We start from the raw sequence: 15,444 nt of genomic DNA on the forward strand, positions 1-15,444 counted from the left end.
TCATAGATAGCCATCAATAATAAAACTACAGTATAATAGAGAACAACGCTACATGTAATAAGCTGTACACATATCATTTAATAAGATCAGGCTTCAATAAACTTTTGTATTTCATTGCTCATGCATGCACGCACACAACATCTATATCCATCTCATTAACACAGGTGCTTCTCTTTCAAGGGTTCACTCTTAAGTCCTTTGCTCTACTTCCCTAAAGTTGTTGGTTGGATTGCAATATGACTTTATTCGTACAAATTGATGGGCGTAGTATTAAGGTATAGGTGCTACGGCCTTGGAGGAAGAAGGGGTGATGATTCTCCTAGGATGAGTATCAGAGACAAGTGAGTTGAATTGGATATTTGGAATGATGGAGAGCATCAATGGATCATAAACAATGACCAATAAAGGCAACCACAACAAGGATTCATTGTCAAGATATGGATCTGATTCCCGCCTATTAGTCTGCCACGATACCCAAAGGACTTCGTTGTTGCACTTGCCATCCAATGGCATTAGCAGTACATCCACGTGGCCATCGTACGTTGCTGCCGTAAAGATCCTCCATTTCCCGCATGAATTCCTCAAAATAATTCCATTGTGTGGGCGCCTTTTGTGATTGACTGAAACCACCACCTGGCCATACCATTTTTGGATGATCCTTGTGCAGAATGAATCCTTCACGGCTCACCATAAACTTGAATCCAAGCGCATTCAATTGCAAAGCATGGGATTGCTTGTCGCCTCCTTGGTTTCTGAATCGTGCGTCATAAAAGGGTGCCACTTCACGTGCCACAATGTAATAAGGCTCCCATTGTGATTCGTAGCACACTTCATAAAACAGGTCATCCTTGTTACCATACGAAGCAAGTGCCATGGGAACGGCTAGTGTTGGGCCATGACCACTTCCTGGATCCGTAATGTAAGCAACGCCTTCCTTAATACGTTCCTTGAGCTCCTGTGTGTTGCTTGGGAATGGATCATCCTTGTGTGATTCCACAATGGCATAACAGGGGATCACCATAGCAACACGATCCTCATCATCAATAGGTACAGCGGGTGCAAGATCATTGCATGCTTGGGTATATAGCTCCTTGGATGGAACAAAATCAGCATCCATGACAAACACGTGCGAAGTACTTGAGACACCAAGGGCGAGATTGCGCAAATGATTGATGGGGTATTTCAGTCGATCGGGATGGCTGTAATCGGGCTTGACAAACACCATATTGACACGTGAATACAAGTACATGTTGGAAGGAATAGCAAAGAATGATTTGAGTTCAGCAGCATGATCAGGCTCTGTAAGGTATCTATTCTCATGATATTAGAACAACAGTATTTCCTTGGTTGAAAAAGAAGCTTACATGGCAATCGATATAGGACCTGGCCAAGCATCAAGGACTTGAGTAAATACATCGAGGCGGTTGACCGAGAATTGTGAGATCAATGTAACATCCAGCGTAGTATTGACAACTTGATCGCCCGTATAGGATACCACCACTTGTTGGTTTCTGTATTCTGGATCTTTTTATAATCATTTAGCCAAACAATGCAATGCATTTCATTCTGATGTTATGCTTACCATCCATGATTTGCTTGAGCTGGGATACGAGAATGTACAAATCACCTGCACACGTAAGGTGTTGTTAGATCCAGTACTTGATTAACCCCTTGAGCTTATTGCCTTACCTCTAAGATCCATATCAACGATATCCTGGCAACCATGTTGACGACAGTCTGTGGTGCCATGTGATAGTGTCATCCAAGTGCCATTGGCTAGTTTGACCAATAATTCACATCCAAGATCCAAATCAATCGTAGCCACATTATCCATCACACCTTGTAATAATGATGCTTCATGGTCGTCACGATGCGGCTGCCACTGTGTGCATTGACCAAACACGTCGCATACGGTTGCTGTACAGTGTCGCTTCTCAAGTAGTGTATCATAGGGTGGTTGGTCACGTAACGGTATCCGAGGATAAAGGTGAGCAGGTGAAGATCGTGTCAATGCGCGCCATAATACAATGACAAAGAGAGTTGCCACGACTATCCAGAATCTTGAAGACAATGGCCATGGTCGAGCGATGGGTGCTGTCGTGACAATCTCGGGTTGCTGGTAATGGCGACGGATAGAAGGGAAATGGCGCTTATTGAGTTTGTCGGCACCTCCACTGTTTGCTGGTGACGATGCTCGTGAGGTGCTTGGGCGCCTATTCATGAGCTTGTTGGAGACCAATGGACAATGTCGCTATTGTCGCGAGTAGTTTAAGCGGAAAAACAAGTGCTTCTTCCAAGCCGATCTTTGATTGTGTAACTCAGCATTCTTATCGTTCCAGATGTGCATTAATAAATTCCTTTTATTTGGAAATAGTATAGCTTGAGGGGCGTATTGTATATGAGATGGCAATCGCTTGTGAGCATAGCGCTACCCTTCATCAGCTGCTACACGCTTCACAATGACCTTTTGTATAAAACTTGTGTACGGACATACTCATGTCACCTACAAAAAGAATCACTTTTAAAGTTTCAGGTGGATTTATCAAACGTTGCTTTTCCATCACTTCGGCTTAATACACCAGGATGCTTGACCACTTTACTAGTTCGATCCATCATGACAACAATTCCCACGCCTACTCAACATATAAACAAGGCTGTTCTCGCCACCATCATACACCCTTTCTTTTTATTTTTGTGCATATCATCATCAATGGCCTTTGGTAAGTCTCAAGGATAGTCTTTATGTGATCGCAAAAAGAGGGTGTTCATGCATTCATCTATGTAGCTCACTTCATTGCTTTACCACTTGTAAAGTGCTCATTGCTGCCTAATGGCATTTGGCTGTGTTCCTTGGTGGACCTTTTGTGGTACATACAATACATGGAATCGGTCATCTAACATCTCGAAGGCCACTTTACAGTATCACACATATCGTTTTCGAGGGGTTCGTATTGTGTATTCATTCCAGTTTTGTTTCTCCTCGTACTCATTGCAACATGTCAATTGTAGCTAGTGGCCCCCTTCTCTCGTCTCGGGACTCTCCAGTCCTTTTGCGTTTTTCATTTTATTATGGATATCAAGGCCAACTGGTGTTTCCGCCACTCAGATGGTAGATGATCATCTGCACATCCTGGGTTAGCATCATACTTGTATATGCTCATATGGGCTTGTACCTTCAGGGGGAAGCAATCAGCACCCTTACAAAAAGGTACGTCGATAATGAAGGATTGGATACATTATGAATACTAACATCACATGACTTTTATCCCAATCCGATCCTTTGGCATCATTCGTTCCAGAGGTCCTTCCTTTGTAGGATTTTTTTACTTGTTATTCCCATTATCCTTTTCTTTGTACACTGCTTTTGTACGTTTGTTGAAGTACCGACGACAGATGATACAGTAAAACGATCGCACACACGCCCGATTTCTTTTTTTATATACGCGAGAGCAAGTTGATAAACAGAATATAGATTGGGGGAAAAAGAGGCAGGTATACAAGGTCTGTGTATATAGTAATACATCATCAAAGATTGTAAAGGTAAACAAAGAGGTAAATAAGTGATACAGAGAAGAAGAAGAAAGGGAGAAAAATACAAGATTGGAGAGACCTGGAATCGCTTTAAGCGTATGGGTTGGCAGCCAGGATACGGATCAAGGGAGGTGTCTTGATCATTTCGACTGTGACAAGTACTTGGATCTTGTCAAGAGCCTTGATTGTTTGTGAACCAAGATCAGTGCTATAACCAGTGCTCTCAGAAAGACGAGCATGCACCATGGATGCTCTTTTGCTGGTGGATCGAGTTGTTTCAGGGACAACTGCAGGTGGAGCAGTGATAGATGGCTCTTTTTGTTGTTGTTGGGAAGAAGGTTGCTGCTGCTTGTCGTTGACTTCTTGTAAGTTGGTACTGATGGATTCGCCGTTAGCTGTGCTATCACGCATTTCCTCCAAAAGAGCCTCTTCATCCAAATCATCATCTTCATCATCCGACATGCTCCATGAACGTTGCTTGCCGGTAGTTGTATCCATGCCCTTGGTCCAATACAATGTCAATGTACGGTCTTGTTGGTCAAACTCAGAGCGCCATGTTGGCAAATTGGCAAGGTGGATACGCTTTTGGATATTGAGTTCAGGAATCGTCACATCGAAAAATTGATCAAACACGGCAACAATGATAGCTTCACGACGAACAACCGTAATATGAGAGGCATCAGCTGGACGTACACCACGCTTGTTCAAATAGCTGGCCAAAAACAACATGCTGCTTTGTTCACGTGCATACAAGGCAGCCTCCTTTTTGACATTGCAATGCTGTGCAAGCTTTTGTACTGTATCACGATCAAGATAGAAGCGCTTTTCGCCCGTCAATACAGCTTCCAATTGTCGATGTACAATGATATCAGCGAAACGGCTTGATGGCGAGGTGAAATGGGTGAATAATGGCACATTGAGTGCATAATGGGCGTATTTCATGATATCCAGGGTACCAGTGCAAAAGTATTTGGGTGGTTGCATTGTCTTGAGCACAATGACCGAAACCACCTTTCTCAACTGAGGATCCTTGATCGATTCAATAGCACGCTCGATACGACCGGCACTCGAAATATCAACAGGCACAGCAAGACTTTTGAGCGCATATTCTTGAAGCTCACGCTATAGAGAGAAAAAAGGTACATCAGCAATCAATGTTTCCATGGAAACGGTATCCACTTTACTTACAATCTTGCGTTCATTGGGAGGTGCATGACGACGGAGTAATGCTTGTTCTGGGAATTGGCTGGATATCTTTTGTGCGACCGAACGATTTGCCAAAAGAGAGAATTCTTTGATAATCATGGATGAGGCGTGGGGCTTCTTGATACCAAATGTGACAGGTTCCCCGTTCTCATCAAAGTCGAAGGTTAATTCGTCACGCATCTGGGACATGGCACCATCCTTGAATCGGGAATCATGTAGACTTTGAGCGATGTCATAAAGCATTGTGATGTCTTGAACCAATCCTTCACGCAGTTCCTTGTTGGCAATCACATCCAACTCTTGATTATCAATTGCCTTTTGGGCATCTTCCACAGTCAATTGAGCACATGACCTATAACAAATATATCTCGTTAGATCCGCTTATCTTTTTCCCATAAATTAAAACCACTCAACATACTTTACAACAGTTTTGCCCAACCATGTGTCGAGAATCTTGCCTGAAGAGCTAAGTTTCCAGATAATAGAGAACGCAAGTCTACACACGAAGACATCAGTAACCACCACTTAACAAAGTTCAAACCAAAATAAATTACCTCTCTTCATTGGGAACAAGGTTTGTCACCTGCTCGGTCAATTCTTTTGGAAGGATGGGAACCGATTTGTGGAGTAATTGAACACGAATAGCACGTGCACGAGCTTCCTTGTCGAGAGCCGAGTGAGGCTTGATGAAATGAGTTACATCACTCACGTGCACACCAATTTCAAATGTGTCATCACCAAGCTTTTGAATAGACAAAGCATTGTCGAGAACTAACATTGAAGATTAGCATCCCCATCACTGAGCGATCCATCTTTTTCCTTATCTTACCATCATCGCCCACAGAGGTCAAAGTAAACATGCGAGTCTCACACAAGTTTCGACGAGCTGCAAGTGTATCGGCATCAATAGTGTATGGGATGGATGGTAGGCATTCCATGACAGCATCAGCAAACTCGGTATCCGTTACATTGTTGTCGGCCAAGATCGCCTTGGTTTGAACATCCATGTCGTTAATGGAACCCAATTCGCGTTCAAGAGCACCGAAAGGATGAAGAGATGTAATGGGCCAACGTTTGATTGAACCCTGCATGACATGATGATGAATACACAGCCCATCCATAAAGACCCATCCATCAACTTACCACAAACAAGCGATTGGTGTAAGCATGATTATTCTCCACAAAGTCAGCTGGTGCTTGCTCAATGGGGATAGCAATCAATGGAACACGCTTATCAGTAGCCTTGAACCACACAATTCTTGGAGCTTCCTTGACAGGTGCTTGACCCGTTTCAGCCTTATGAGCTTCTTCAGCAGCCTTTTCTTCTTGAGCACGCTTATTATTGGGTCGCATCAATTGCAAGGTGCTATCATATCATCGAGTTAATGGTACGTAACACACACACACATACATACAAGCGCTGCTGAGCTTGCACTTACCCCGAGAAAACTTGATTTGCTGCACGTTCAAGAATAGCAACCACCACACCACAATACTTTGGCTTCACCGTATCGACCTCATCATCACCACCAAAGATGATTTCATTCTCATCCTCTTCATCGGGAAGACGCACCTTGACATGACCATGATTGCGTGCAAGTTTTGCTTCCTCCTTTTCCTTCTTTTCACGGAGCACCTTGTCGACATCAACCAAACGCACCGCAACCACATCACCTTCGAGTGCTCTGTTACGATCACGGGAACCACAAATATAGATATCCGAATCCAATTCGTCACAAGAGACATAGGCATCACTACGATTGCGTTTGTTGACTCTGAGGAGACCACGCACCAATTGACGAGCACGTAAAAGTGGTGTCAAAGCTGAAAATGGCAAATGGGCAATGAACAAAGGACGACGTTGATGAGGATTAGCATCATCTCTTGCAAAGTTGACACGCGTGGGAGTAAAAGGCACCAAGTTGAACGAGTTGCGATAGTTGGCAGAACGAGGAGAATATGGGATAGCAGGTGATGAGGGATCTATAGTATATCGTGCGGTGCATTGTGAGACATGTCATCTTGTTTTGCTATCCTCACCCAACCCCAAATAGAAGAAAAAACTTACTGGATGATCGCCAATCATCATAGTTTCTAGAAGAACGACGATTCATGGATTTGTTGGTATCGTTACCAAGGTTGAGTGGCTTGTTGAATGAAATACGACGATTGCCTGAACGACCTTCATTCTCAGAGACGGTGGGTAACTGTAGTGACACACGCTTGCTGAGATCGCTGGACATGGAACTACGAACCGACTGACGACGAGAAGAAGACAATGATCCTGATGGATCAGGTGATGCTGCACCGTTGCTGTTGTTGGAAAATGTACCCATCAACTTGGCTTCTGCTTCAGCACGAGCTGCTTCACGAGAAAGAATAGAACCACCTTCATCCTCATCACCGATGCTGTTGGTATGCATATGCATCATACTACCACTGCTAGTGCTGCTACGACGATTGGCCTTTTTGCTTTCAGATGGGATAGGTAACAATGCCTGGATATCGATGCCACTATCATTGCTAGAACGACCATTGTTGTAGGACATGCGTCTTCCTTGTTGAGGAGCCAAGCCAAAGCTGCTGATGGATCGACGGCTATTTCTTCGACTTGTGGAAGGAGAGCCAGCAGGATTTTCATCCTTTGAATAAGGAGGAAGTGATTTCAAGGTGTTGATCATGGTTTGCAAAGAGTCCACTGTAACAGATTCATCGGATGATGCACCAGCATGTCTTCTTTGACCATCCTCTTCCTCCGCCAGAGTATGTAACCCAAAACTTGTGTTGCGTTGGTGACCACTTTGATTGGGCAACATGTCGGATGTGATGGCGGACTTGCTACGTTGGTGTCCTCGCCCATGCTGCTGTTGCTGCTGATGCTGTTGTTGTGGCGGTCTATTGCCCGGCCGGCTATTGTCCAAAGTACCAAACACTTGAAGTGAACGACGCTTATCAGTGCTCTTGGAAGAAGTAGGTGGCTACAATATACAATCAGCGCATGTTCATTCCTCACTCATGGGTAAGATTGTGTGCTTACATTGGGCATTGGAGGGTCAAAAAGGCCACGGGTGCTCTCGGGCGCTGTTTGATGCTCCAGAGATTCGAGGTCGTGTTCCATGAGGGCTCAGTCAAGAAGGATACTTTTGACAAGAAAGGAACGACAAGCGAGAATAAACCAGTACAAGGAAAGTGTCTGTTTGCTTGAAAGGATGTTTTGGGGTGGGTGAGAATCCACTGGGATAAAGGGAAAGTGAGAAAGAGAAGAGCAAAGTAAAGCTGAAGAAAGCCAAAATCATTTTAGCTTTTCTGCCCGTGCTACATGAAAAAAGGTCGCCGCTTTTTCACTCACACATATACAACAAACGACATGCAGCTCTTGTGTTAGCCATTATTCAATCCACGAGTAGTTTATATGGATGCGTTTATTTGATAAAGTCATTCTCTCATTGTAAGCTTATACATGGTATGATGATGGGTTTACCAATGCATCATAACAATATGCAGCTTCATTCTCCCCCTCCTCCCATCCCACTAGTGCATGGATATCAATACATACTCAGCCAGCGGTAGTTATGAAGCCGAACCCCACATTTTAAACTTTTTTTCTTTCTTTCTCGGATAAATGATTGCCGTTAGCACACTATAACACTAAAGGATGTGTATAGTATAGCGGGTGTGGATATGCAGCTTCTATATTATATGAAAGGCCATGGGAAGATGCCCGTCTACGGAGCAGATCCGTACAGCCGTTGAGCTCAAAATCAAAAACCGAGTCCGACATCCAACGAAAGATACGACAAGCAATTTGGGGGGGGGGAGATAACATTCATAAAGATAAGAAGCTCTAGTAATAACATTGCCATTGACAATCATAAGTTGGGAATTTATTATTGATGTCATCTTCAGGTATGCTTTCCTCGACAAGTAATGTGTATTCATTTGCAAATCCACCCCAATGTCTACCTTGGCTTTGCGTGTTGCCCACGTCAAAATAGCTGTCGCTTTATCGGTTGTGGATCTGCTGCATGTAGCGACCAGGATTTATGCCAATCCAGTGAACCTTGCAGATGCATCTTGTGTGGTAGCTACTGCATCAAAAGGAAAACTTCATCATCATGCAAGATGATCAGGACTCACTGGATAAAAGAACATGATATCAAACAATGAAAACAATGTCAATGAAAGTAGTAGTACAATGGGTGTTCTTCACCTGGTTGACCTGCGATAGAGAATGATCAAGAAAGTGATTGACCAACAGCCGATGGAAAAGAAAGCATACCATTAGCAGCGATCACATGGCACTTTTTTACCAACATCATGATTTGCTATGGTTATGGATGGATGGGTGCAATATCGTTTAAGATTACTTGGCACGTCGCCAGCAGGAAGGATGGATCATATCACGTGCACAAGGCTGAGGATGATGATGGATTAGAAGGACATTGACGAGAGGGCTTATATCGTAGCCATGGGTGATATTGGGATACTAGAGCCAATGTACACACTACACAGCTGCTATTTTGCAATCATGTATGGAGATGTTTATGACTGCAGTAACCAAGAATACAATGGGACAATGACACTCATTCACTCTATGTGGCTCACCTATCATATCCTTTTCATCTATCAATGTTAGCTAGTAACACATTCGTCTTTTGGATTTATTGAGATGTACGTGTGTATCTGTGTATATATATATGTGTGTGTGTCTATGATAAAACGTATAACGAACAAAGTCTGTGAGATTGCTGTTTACTCTGAAAGTGTGTGTCTGGGAAAAGAGACATCTTTCTATCGACCTACCTCTGAGTATTATAACTAGGTGGATGCTAAAGAGTAAAGCTTTTCTACCAATAACAAGCTATATCGTAAATGAGTAACGGGCTGAGTTGTATATGATGATCCACGCTTGTGTATCATCTCTTGTATGCTTATGTGCTTATCTTATATACATACAATGATAAAGATGATGATTATGAATGATGATGTGTACCTTAACCGATTCACATACACGACATTTACCACTATAATTCAATAATTTCGCTTTGGACATCGGTCTCCAATAATAACAGATTACACTTGCCAACGCCTTAGCCACAAAGGTGTATATGACTTGGAGAAGGATGAATGACTAGGCGCACAGCAACAGGTCACATCACCCAATCATGTCCCTGCTTTTCGTTCGTGACTAGCTACATGAGTACCCCTTAACCCTAACCCCTACAAACAACACTCCGAGGCGATTGACGAGTGGTGCCGAGTACGAGTACGAGTACGAATGATGGCGGACGATGAAGACGACGATGGGTGGCAATGTTGCTAGATGAAATAAAGCATTGTTTCTTTTATTATGTACACGCTTGGAGTTTGCTAGCTTGTGGATTACATACTATTGCTTCGAAGATGGAATAATAAAGGTGGTTCCGGTTATCGGTCATGCAAGAAGTATATGGCTTTTGTGATACAATAAGGAGGAGTGGGATGACCTTGAGAAGAGAAAAAGGGAAGTGATCCCGTGTATTGAGTTTCAGGATGAGTGACCCCATCATCATCATTGGATTGGTTTACTGGTAATTTACATAATACAAATTGGTTTATGCAGCTGGACCTTCTCCTACATGCAAATGTGACACATACCTTGACACACCTTCATTACTGGATGCTGTTTACTTACGTACCTTCACAAAAGGGCAATCATCATCATCATGCATTTGTGCAGCAACCTGTCAAAGACGTGTTTGTGTAACCAGCACGTGCCATTTCACTCAGCTCTTCATCTTTCCGTTAATGCAGCCGACAAATTTCACCTTACTAGAGAAAGCAACTCCACCACGCTTACAGCATATGCAAAACATAAAGGCACTTGTATCTCTAAGCTTTACAATGAAACATGGGGTTTTTATTAGAGCAATGGGCTGGCTTGGCCAACAGCACCTTGTGTGAAAGTTTCACGTTCAATGTCGCAAACAGCCCAAAAAATATTTTTTGGTCGTCGTCGAAGAGGTCGACCCCCAGATCCAGTTTGGCTGTAAGATTGAGAAATCTGGGATTGGCAAGCTTGATCGTGAAACTTTCACACAAGGTGCTGTTGGCCAAGCCGAGCCCATTGCTCAAATAAAAACCCCATGTTTCATTGTAAAGTTTGGAGATACAGGCACCTTTATGTTTGTAAGCGTGATGCTATATGAAGAGTGGTCTTGTTCATTGTCAAGTAGGTGGACCCTGGCAGAGCAAAAGATGCAGAGGGTCGTGTTGTGTAACACAGCTACGTTTGCATGAATGAAAGGGTCAATGTATATTACTTTATGGATCATCTGGGAACAGGCATGTATTGCTAGTTAATGGCCACTTTTATCCATTCATCATTGTTGCGAGATCCACTGCATGGGAACGATGCCCTGCTCTAGACATACCATTTCCATGATTAAAGTAGGTTGATCCGAGCTGATTTGACTGAGCTACGGTCAAAGAGAGATTACATCATTCTGGACATAGAGTACGCTCGATGTAGCTCAACCGATGTAATCTTGTGTGAGCGTAATCTCAACCAAATCAGCTCGGATCAACCTACTTTAATCATGGAAATGAATGTCTAGAGCAGATATCGTCCACCTACAATAGAATGCACAAAAGTTGGGAATGCACAAAAGTGGCTATTAGCTGCCAATGTATGACATAAAAGGGAGGGTTGCGTACCTGTCATGCATTGTCCCTGAAGTCCTGACTTTTTAGCTGAGGTACCCAAAGAGGTCCCTCTGCATCTTTGGCTCTCCAGGTCTAGCTACTTGGCAATGAACAAAGACCACTCTTCATATAGCATCACGCTTACAAACATAAAGGCGCCCGTATCTCCAAACTTTGCTAACGAAACATGGGGTTTTATTGGGAGCACCGGCTTCGGCTTGGCCAACAGCACCTTGTGTGAAAGTTTCGCGATCAAGCTTGCCAATCCCAGATTTCGCAATGTCGCCACCAGCCAAATCTGGATCTGGGGGGTCGATCTCTTCGACGACGACGACCAAAAAATATTTTTTGGGCTGTTTGCGACATGAACGTGAAACTTTCACACAAGGTGCTGAGCACAAGCCGAGCCCATTGCTCTAATAAAAACCCCATGTTTCATTGTAAAGCTTAGAGATACAAGTGCCTTTATGTTTTGCATATGCTGTAAGCGTGGTGGAGTTGCTTTCTCCTAGTAGGTGGTGTCGGCTGCATTAACGGAAAGATGAAGAGCTGAGTGAAATGGCACGTGCTGGTTACACAAACACGTCTTTGACAGGCGTTGCTGCACAAATGCATGTGATGATGATGATTGCCCTTTTGTGAAGGTACGTAAGTAAACAGCATCCAGTAATGAAGGTGTGTCAAGGTATGTGTCACATTTGCATGTAGGAGAAGGTCGAACTGCATAAACCAATTTGTATTATGTAAACCCACCAGTAAACCAATCCAATGATGATGATGGGGTCACTCATCCTGAAACTCAATGCACGGGATCACTTCCCTTTTTCTCTTCTCAAGGTCATCAACATAGACAGTAGCAACCTGTCAAAGACGTGTTTGTAACCAGCAATGCGCCATTTCACTCAGCTCTTCATCTTTCCGTTAATGCAGCCGACACCACCTACTAGGAGAAAGCAACTCCACCACGCTTACAGCATATGCAAAACATAAAGGCACTTGTATCTCTAAGCTTTACAATGAAACATGGGGTTTTTATTAGAGCAATGGGCTCGGCTTGGCCAACAGCACCTTGTGTGAAAGTTTCACGTTCAATGTCGCAAACAGCCCAAAAATATTTTTTGGTCGTCGCGTCGTCGAAGAGGTCGACCCCAGATCCAGTTTGGCTGGTGGCGACATTGCGAAATCCGATTGGCAAGTTTGACGAAACTTTCACACAAGGTGCTGTTGGCCGCCGAGCCCATTGCTCTAATAAAACCCCATGTTTCATTGTAAAGTTTGGAGATACAGGCACCTTTATGTTTGTAAGCGTGATGCTATATGAAGAGTGGTCTTTGTTCATTGTCAAGTAGGACCCTGGCAGAGCAAAAGATGCAGAGGTCGTGTTGTGTAACACAGCTACGTTTGCATGAATGAAAGGGTCAATGTATATTACTTTATGGATCATCTGGGAACAGGCATGTATTGCTAGCTAATGGCCACTTTTATCCATTCATCATTGTTGCGAGATCCACTGCATGGGAACGATGCCCCTGCTCTAGACATTCATTTCCATGATTAAAGTAGGTTGATCCGAGCTGATTTGACTGAGCTACGGTCAAAGAGAGATTACATCATTCTGGACATAGAGTACGCTCGATGTAGCTCAACCGATGTAATCTTGTGTGAGCGTAACTCAACCAAATCAGCTCGATCAACCTACTTTAATCATGGAAATGAATGTCTAGAGCAGGAGCATCGTCCACTCTTACAATAGAATGTACAAAAGTTGGGAATGCACAAAAGTGGCTATTAGCCGCTAATGTATGACATAAAAGGGAGGGTTGCGTACCCGGTCATGCATTGTCCCTGAAGTCCTGACTTTTTTAGCTGAGGTACCCAAAGAGGTCCCTCTGCATCTTTGGCTCTCCAGGGTTCAGCTACTTGGCAATGAACAAAGACCACTCTTCATAGCATCACCGCTTACAAACATAAAAGGTGCCCGTATCTCCAAACTTACAATGAAACATGGGGTTTTTAGCAATGTAACTCGGCTTGGCCAACAGCACCTGTGTGAAAGTTTCGCGATCAAGCTTGCCAATCCCAGATTTCGCAATGTCGCCACCAGCCAAATTGATCTGGGGGTCGACCCTTCGACGACGACGACCAAAAAATATTTTTTGGGCTGTTTGCGACATTGAACGTGAAACTTTCACACAAGGTGCTGTTGGCCAAGCCGAGCCCATTGCTCTAATAAAAACCCCATGTTTCATTGTAAAGCTTAGAGATACAAGTGCCTTTATGTTTTGCATATGCTGTAAGCGTAGGAGTTGCTTTCTCCTAGTAGGTGGTGTCGGCTGCATTAACGGAAAGATGAAGAGCTGAGTGAAATGGCACGTGCTGGTTACACAAACACGTCTTTGACAGGTTGCTGCACAAATGCATGATGATGATGATTGCCCTTTTGTGGAAGGTACGTAAGTAAAAGCATCCAGTAATGAAGGTGTGTCGGTTGCATGTGTCACATTTGCATGTAGGAGAAGGTCGAACTGCATAAAACCACCTTAGCATATGTAAACCCACCAGTAAACCAATCCAATGATGATGATGGGGCCACTCATCCTGAAAACTCAATGCACGGGATCACTTTTTCTCTTCTCAAGGTCATCCCACTCCTCCTTATTGTATCACAAAAAGCCATACTTCTTGCATGACTGATAACCGGAACTACCTTATTATCCATCTTCGAAGCAATAGTATGTAATCCACAAGCTAGCAAACTCCAAGCGTGTACATAATAAAAGAAACAATGCTTTATTTCATCTAGCAACATTGCCACCCATCGTCGTCTTCATCGTCCGCCATCATTCGCGTACTCGTTGCATTTCGGCACCACTCGTCAATCGCCTCGTCACAAATATCCAGAGTGTTTTGCTGATCCACGTCTTTGCTGATCCACATATCCACATATCCACACTAGAAGCATATACATTAGCCATCATTCATATTTTACCAGAAACCATAACAATCCCACTTACGATCCACAGTCATCTTGAACACCATGCTTCTTGAAGAGCTGACAGAGTTTCAAGCGAACGACAGCACCTGACCGGTTGAATACCCAAAAGAATACCCAAAGTTTTCTTTACGGCAACAAGTAGCACGTGCATACGTCTAACTACCCCGATCAACTGGCCAGTGAGCACCATCAATCCACAAGAACCTCAGCAGCATAGGCCATCCTTGAAGTACGGCCTTGATCCTTGATTAATCCACTCTTTGCCGATCCACATCCTTGCCGATCCACATCCTTGCTGATCCACATCTTTGCTGATCCACATATCCATACTAGAAACGTGGTACATTAGCTATCATTCATATCTCAATAGAGCCATAATAATCATACTTACGATCCACAACCATCTTGAACACCACGCTTTCCGAGAGCTGACAGAGTTTCAAGCGAACGACAGCACCCACCGGTTGAATACCCAAAGAATACCCAAAGTTTTCTTTACGGCAACAAGTAGCACGTGCATGTTTGCAACTACCCTGATCAACTGGCCAGTGAGCACCATCAATCCACAAGAACCTCAGCAGCATAGGCCATCCTTGAAGTACGGTCTTGATCCTTGATTAATCCACTCTTTGCCGATCCACATCTTTGCTGATCCACATCTTTGCTGATCCACGTCCTTGCTGATCCACATCCTTGCTGATCCACATCCTTGCTGATCCACATATCCACACTAGAAACATGATAAATTAGCCATCATTCATATCTCAATAAAGCCATAATAATCATACTTACGGTCCACAGCCATCTTGAACACCACGCTTCTTGAAGAGCTGACAGAGTTCCAAGCGAACGACAGCACCCACCGGTTGAATACCCAAAGTTTCCTTTACGGCAACAAGTAGCACGTACATACGTAGACTACCCCGATCAACTGGCCAGTGAGCACCATCAATCCACAAGAGCCTCAGCAGCATAGGCCATCCTTGAAGTACGGTCTTGATCCTTGATTAATCCACACATTCTAAACA

The 15,444-nt window shown here is 43.7% G+C and overlaps 3 protein-coding genes across 3 annotated transcripts; all 3 read right to left on the reverse strand.

Moving 5' to 3' along the window:
- Positions 1–457: 457 nt before the first annotated feature.
- O0I10_008791 (uncharacterized protein) lies at positions 458–2,221 on the reverse strand (the record flags this gene model as incomplete). The annotated part of the gene is made up of 4 exons (XM_058488792.1): positions 458–1,310; positions 1,365–1,524; positions 1,583–1,627; positions 1,690–2,221. The coding sequence occupies 4 exons, from the start codon at positions 2,219–2,221 to the stop codon at positions 458–460; spliced, it is 1,590 nt and encodes a 529-aa protein (XP_058340418.1).
- Positions 2,222–3,621: 1,400 nt separating this feature from the next.
- On the reverse strand, positions 3,622–7,855 carry O0I10_008792 (uncharacterized protein; the record flags this gene model as incomplete). Its single annotated transcript, XM_058488793.1, has 9 exons — positions 3,622–4,653; positions 4,720–5,089; positions 5,156–5,233; positions 5,292–5,508; positions 5,567–5,822; positions 5,881–6,103; positions 6,177–6,720; positions 6,806–7,715; positions 7,775–7,855. The coding sequence occupies 9 exons, from the start codon at positions 7,853–7,855 to the stop codon at positions 3,622–3,624; spliced, it is 3,711 nt and encodes a 1,236-aa protein (XP_058340419.1).
- A 6,406-nt stretch (positions 7,856–14,261) lies between these two features.
- On the reverse strand, positions 14,262–15,390 carry O0I10_008793 (uncharacterized protein; the record flags this gene model as incomplete). The annotated part of the gene is made up of 6 exons (XM_058488794.1): positions 14,262–14,373; positions 14,436–14,473; positions 14,621–14,745; positions 14,808–14,949; positions 14,990–15,146; positions 15,209–15,390. 6 exons carry the CDS (start codon positions 15,388–15,390, stop codon positions 14,262–14,264), a joined length of 756 nt encoding a protein of 251 aa, XP_058340420.1.
- Between the last annotated feature and the right edge of the window lie 54 nt (positions 15,391–15,444).

The sequence above is a fragment of the Lichtheimia ornata genome (assembly GCF_029851405.1).
Source record: "Lichtheimia ornata isolate CBS 291.66 chromosome Unknown scaffold00048, whole genome shotgun sequence".
NCBI classification, from domain to species: domain Eukaryota; kingdom Fungi; phylum Mucoromycota; class Mucoromycetes; order Mucorales; family Lichtheimiaceae; genus Lichtheimia; species Lichtheimia ornata.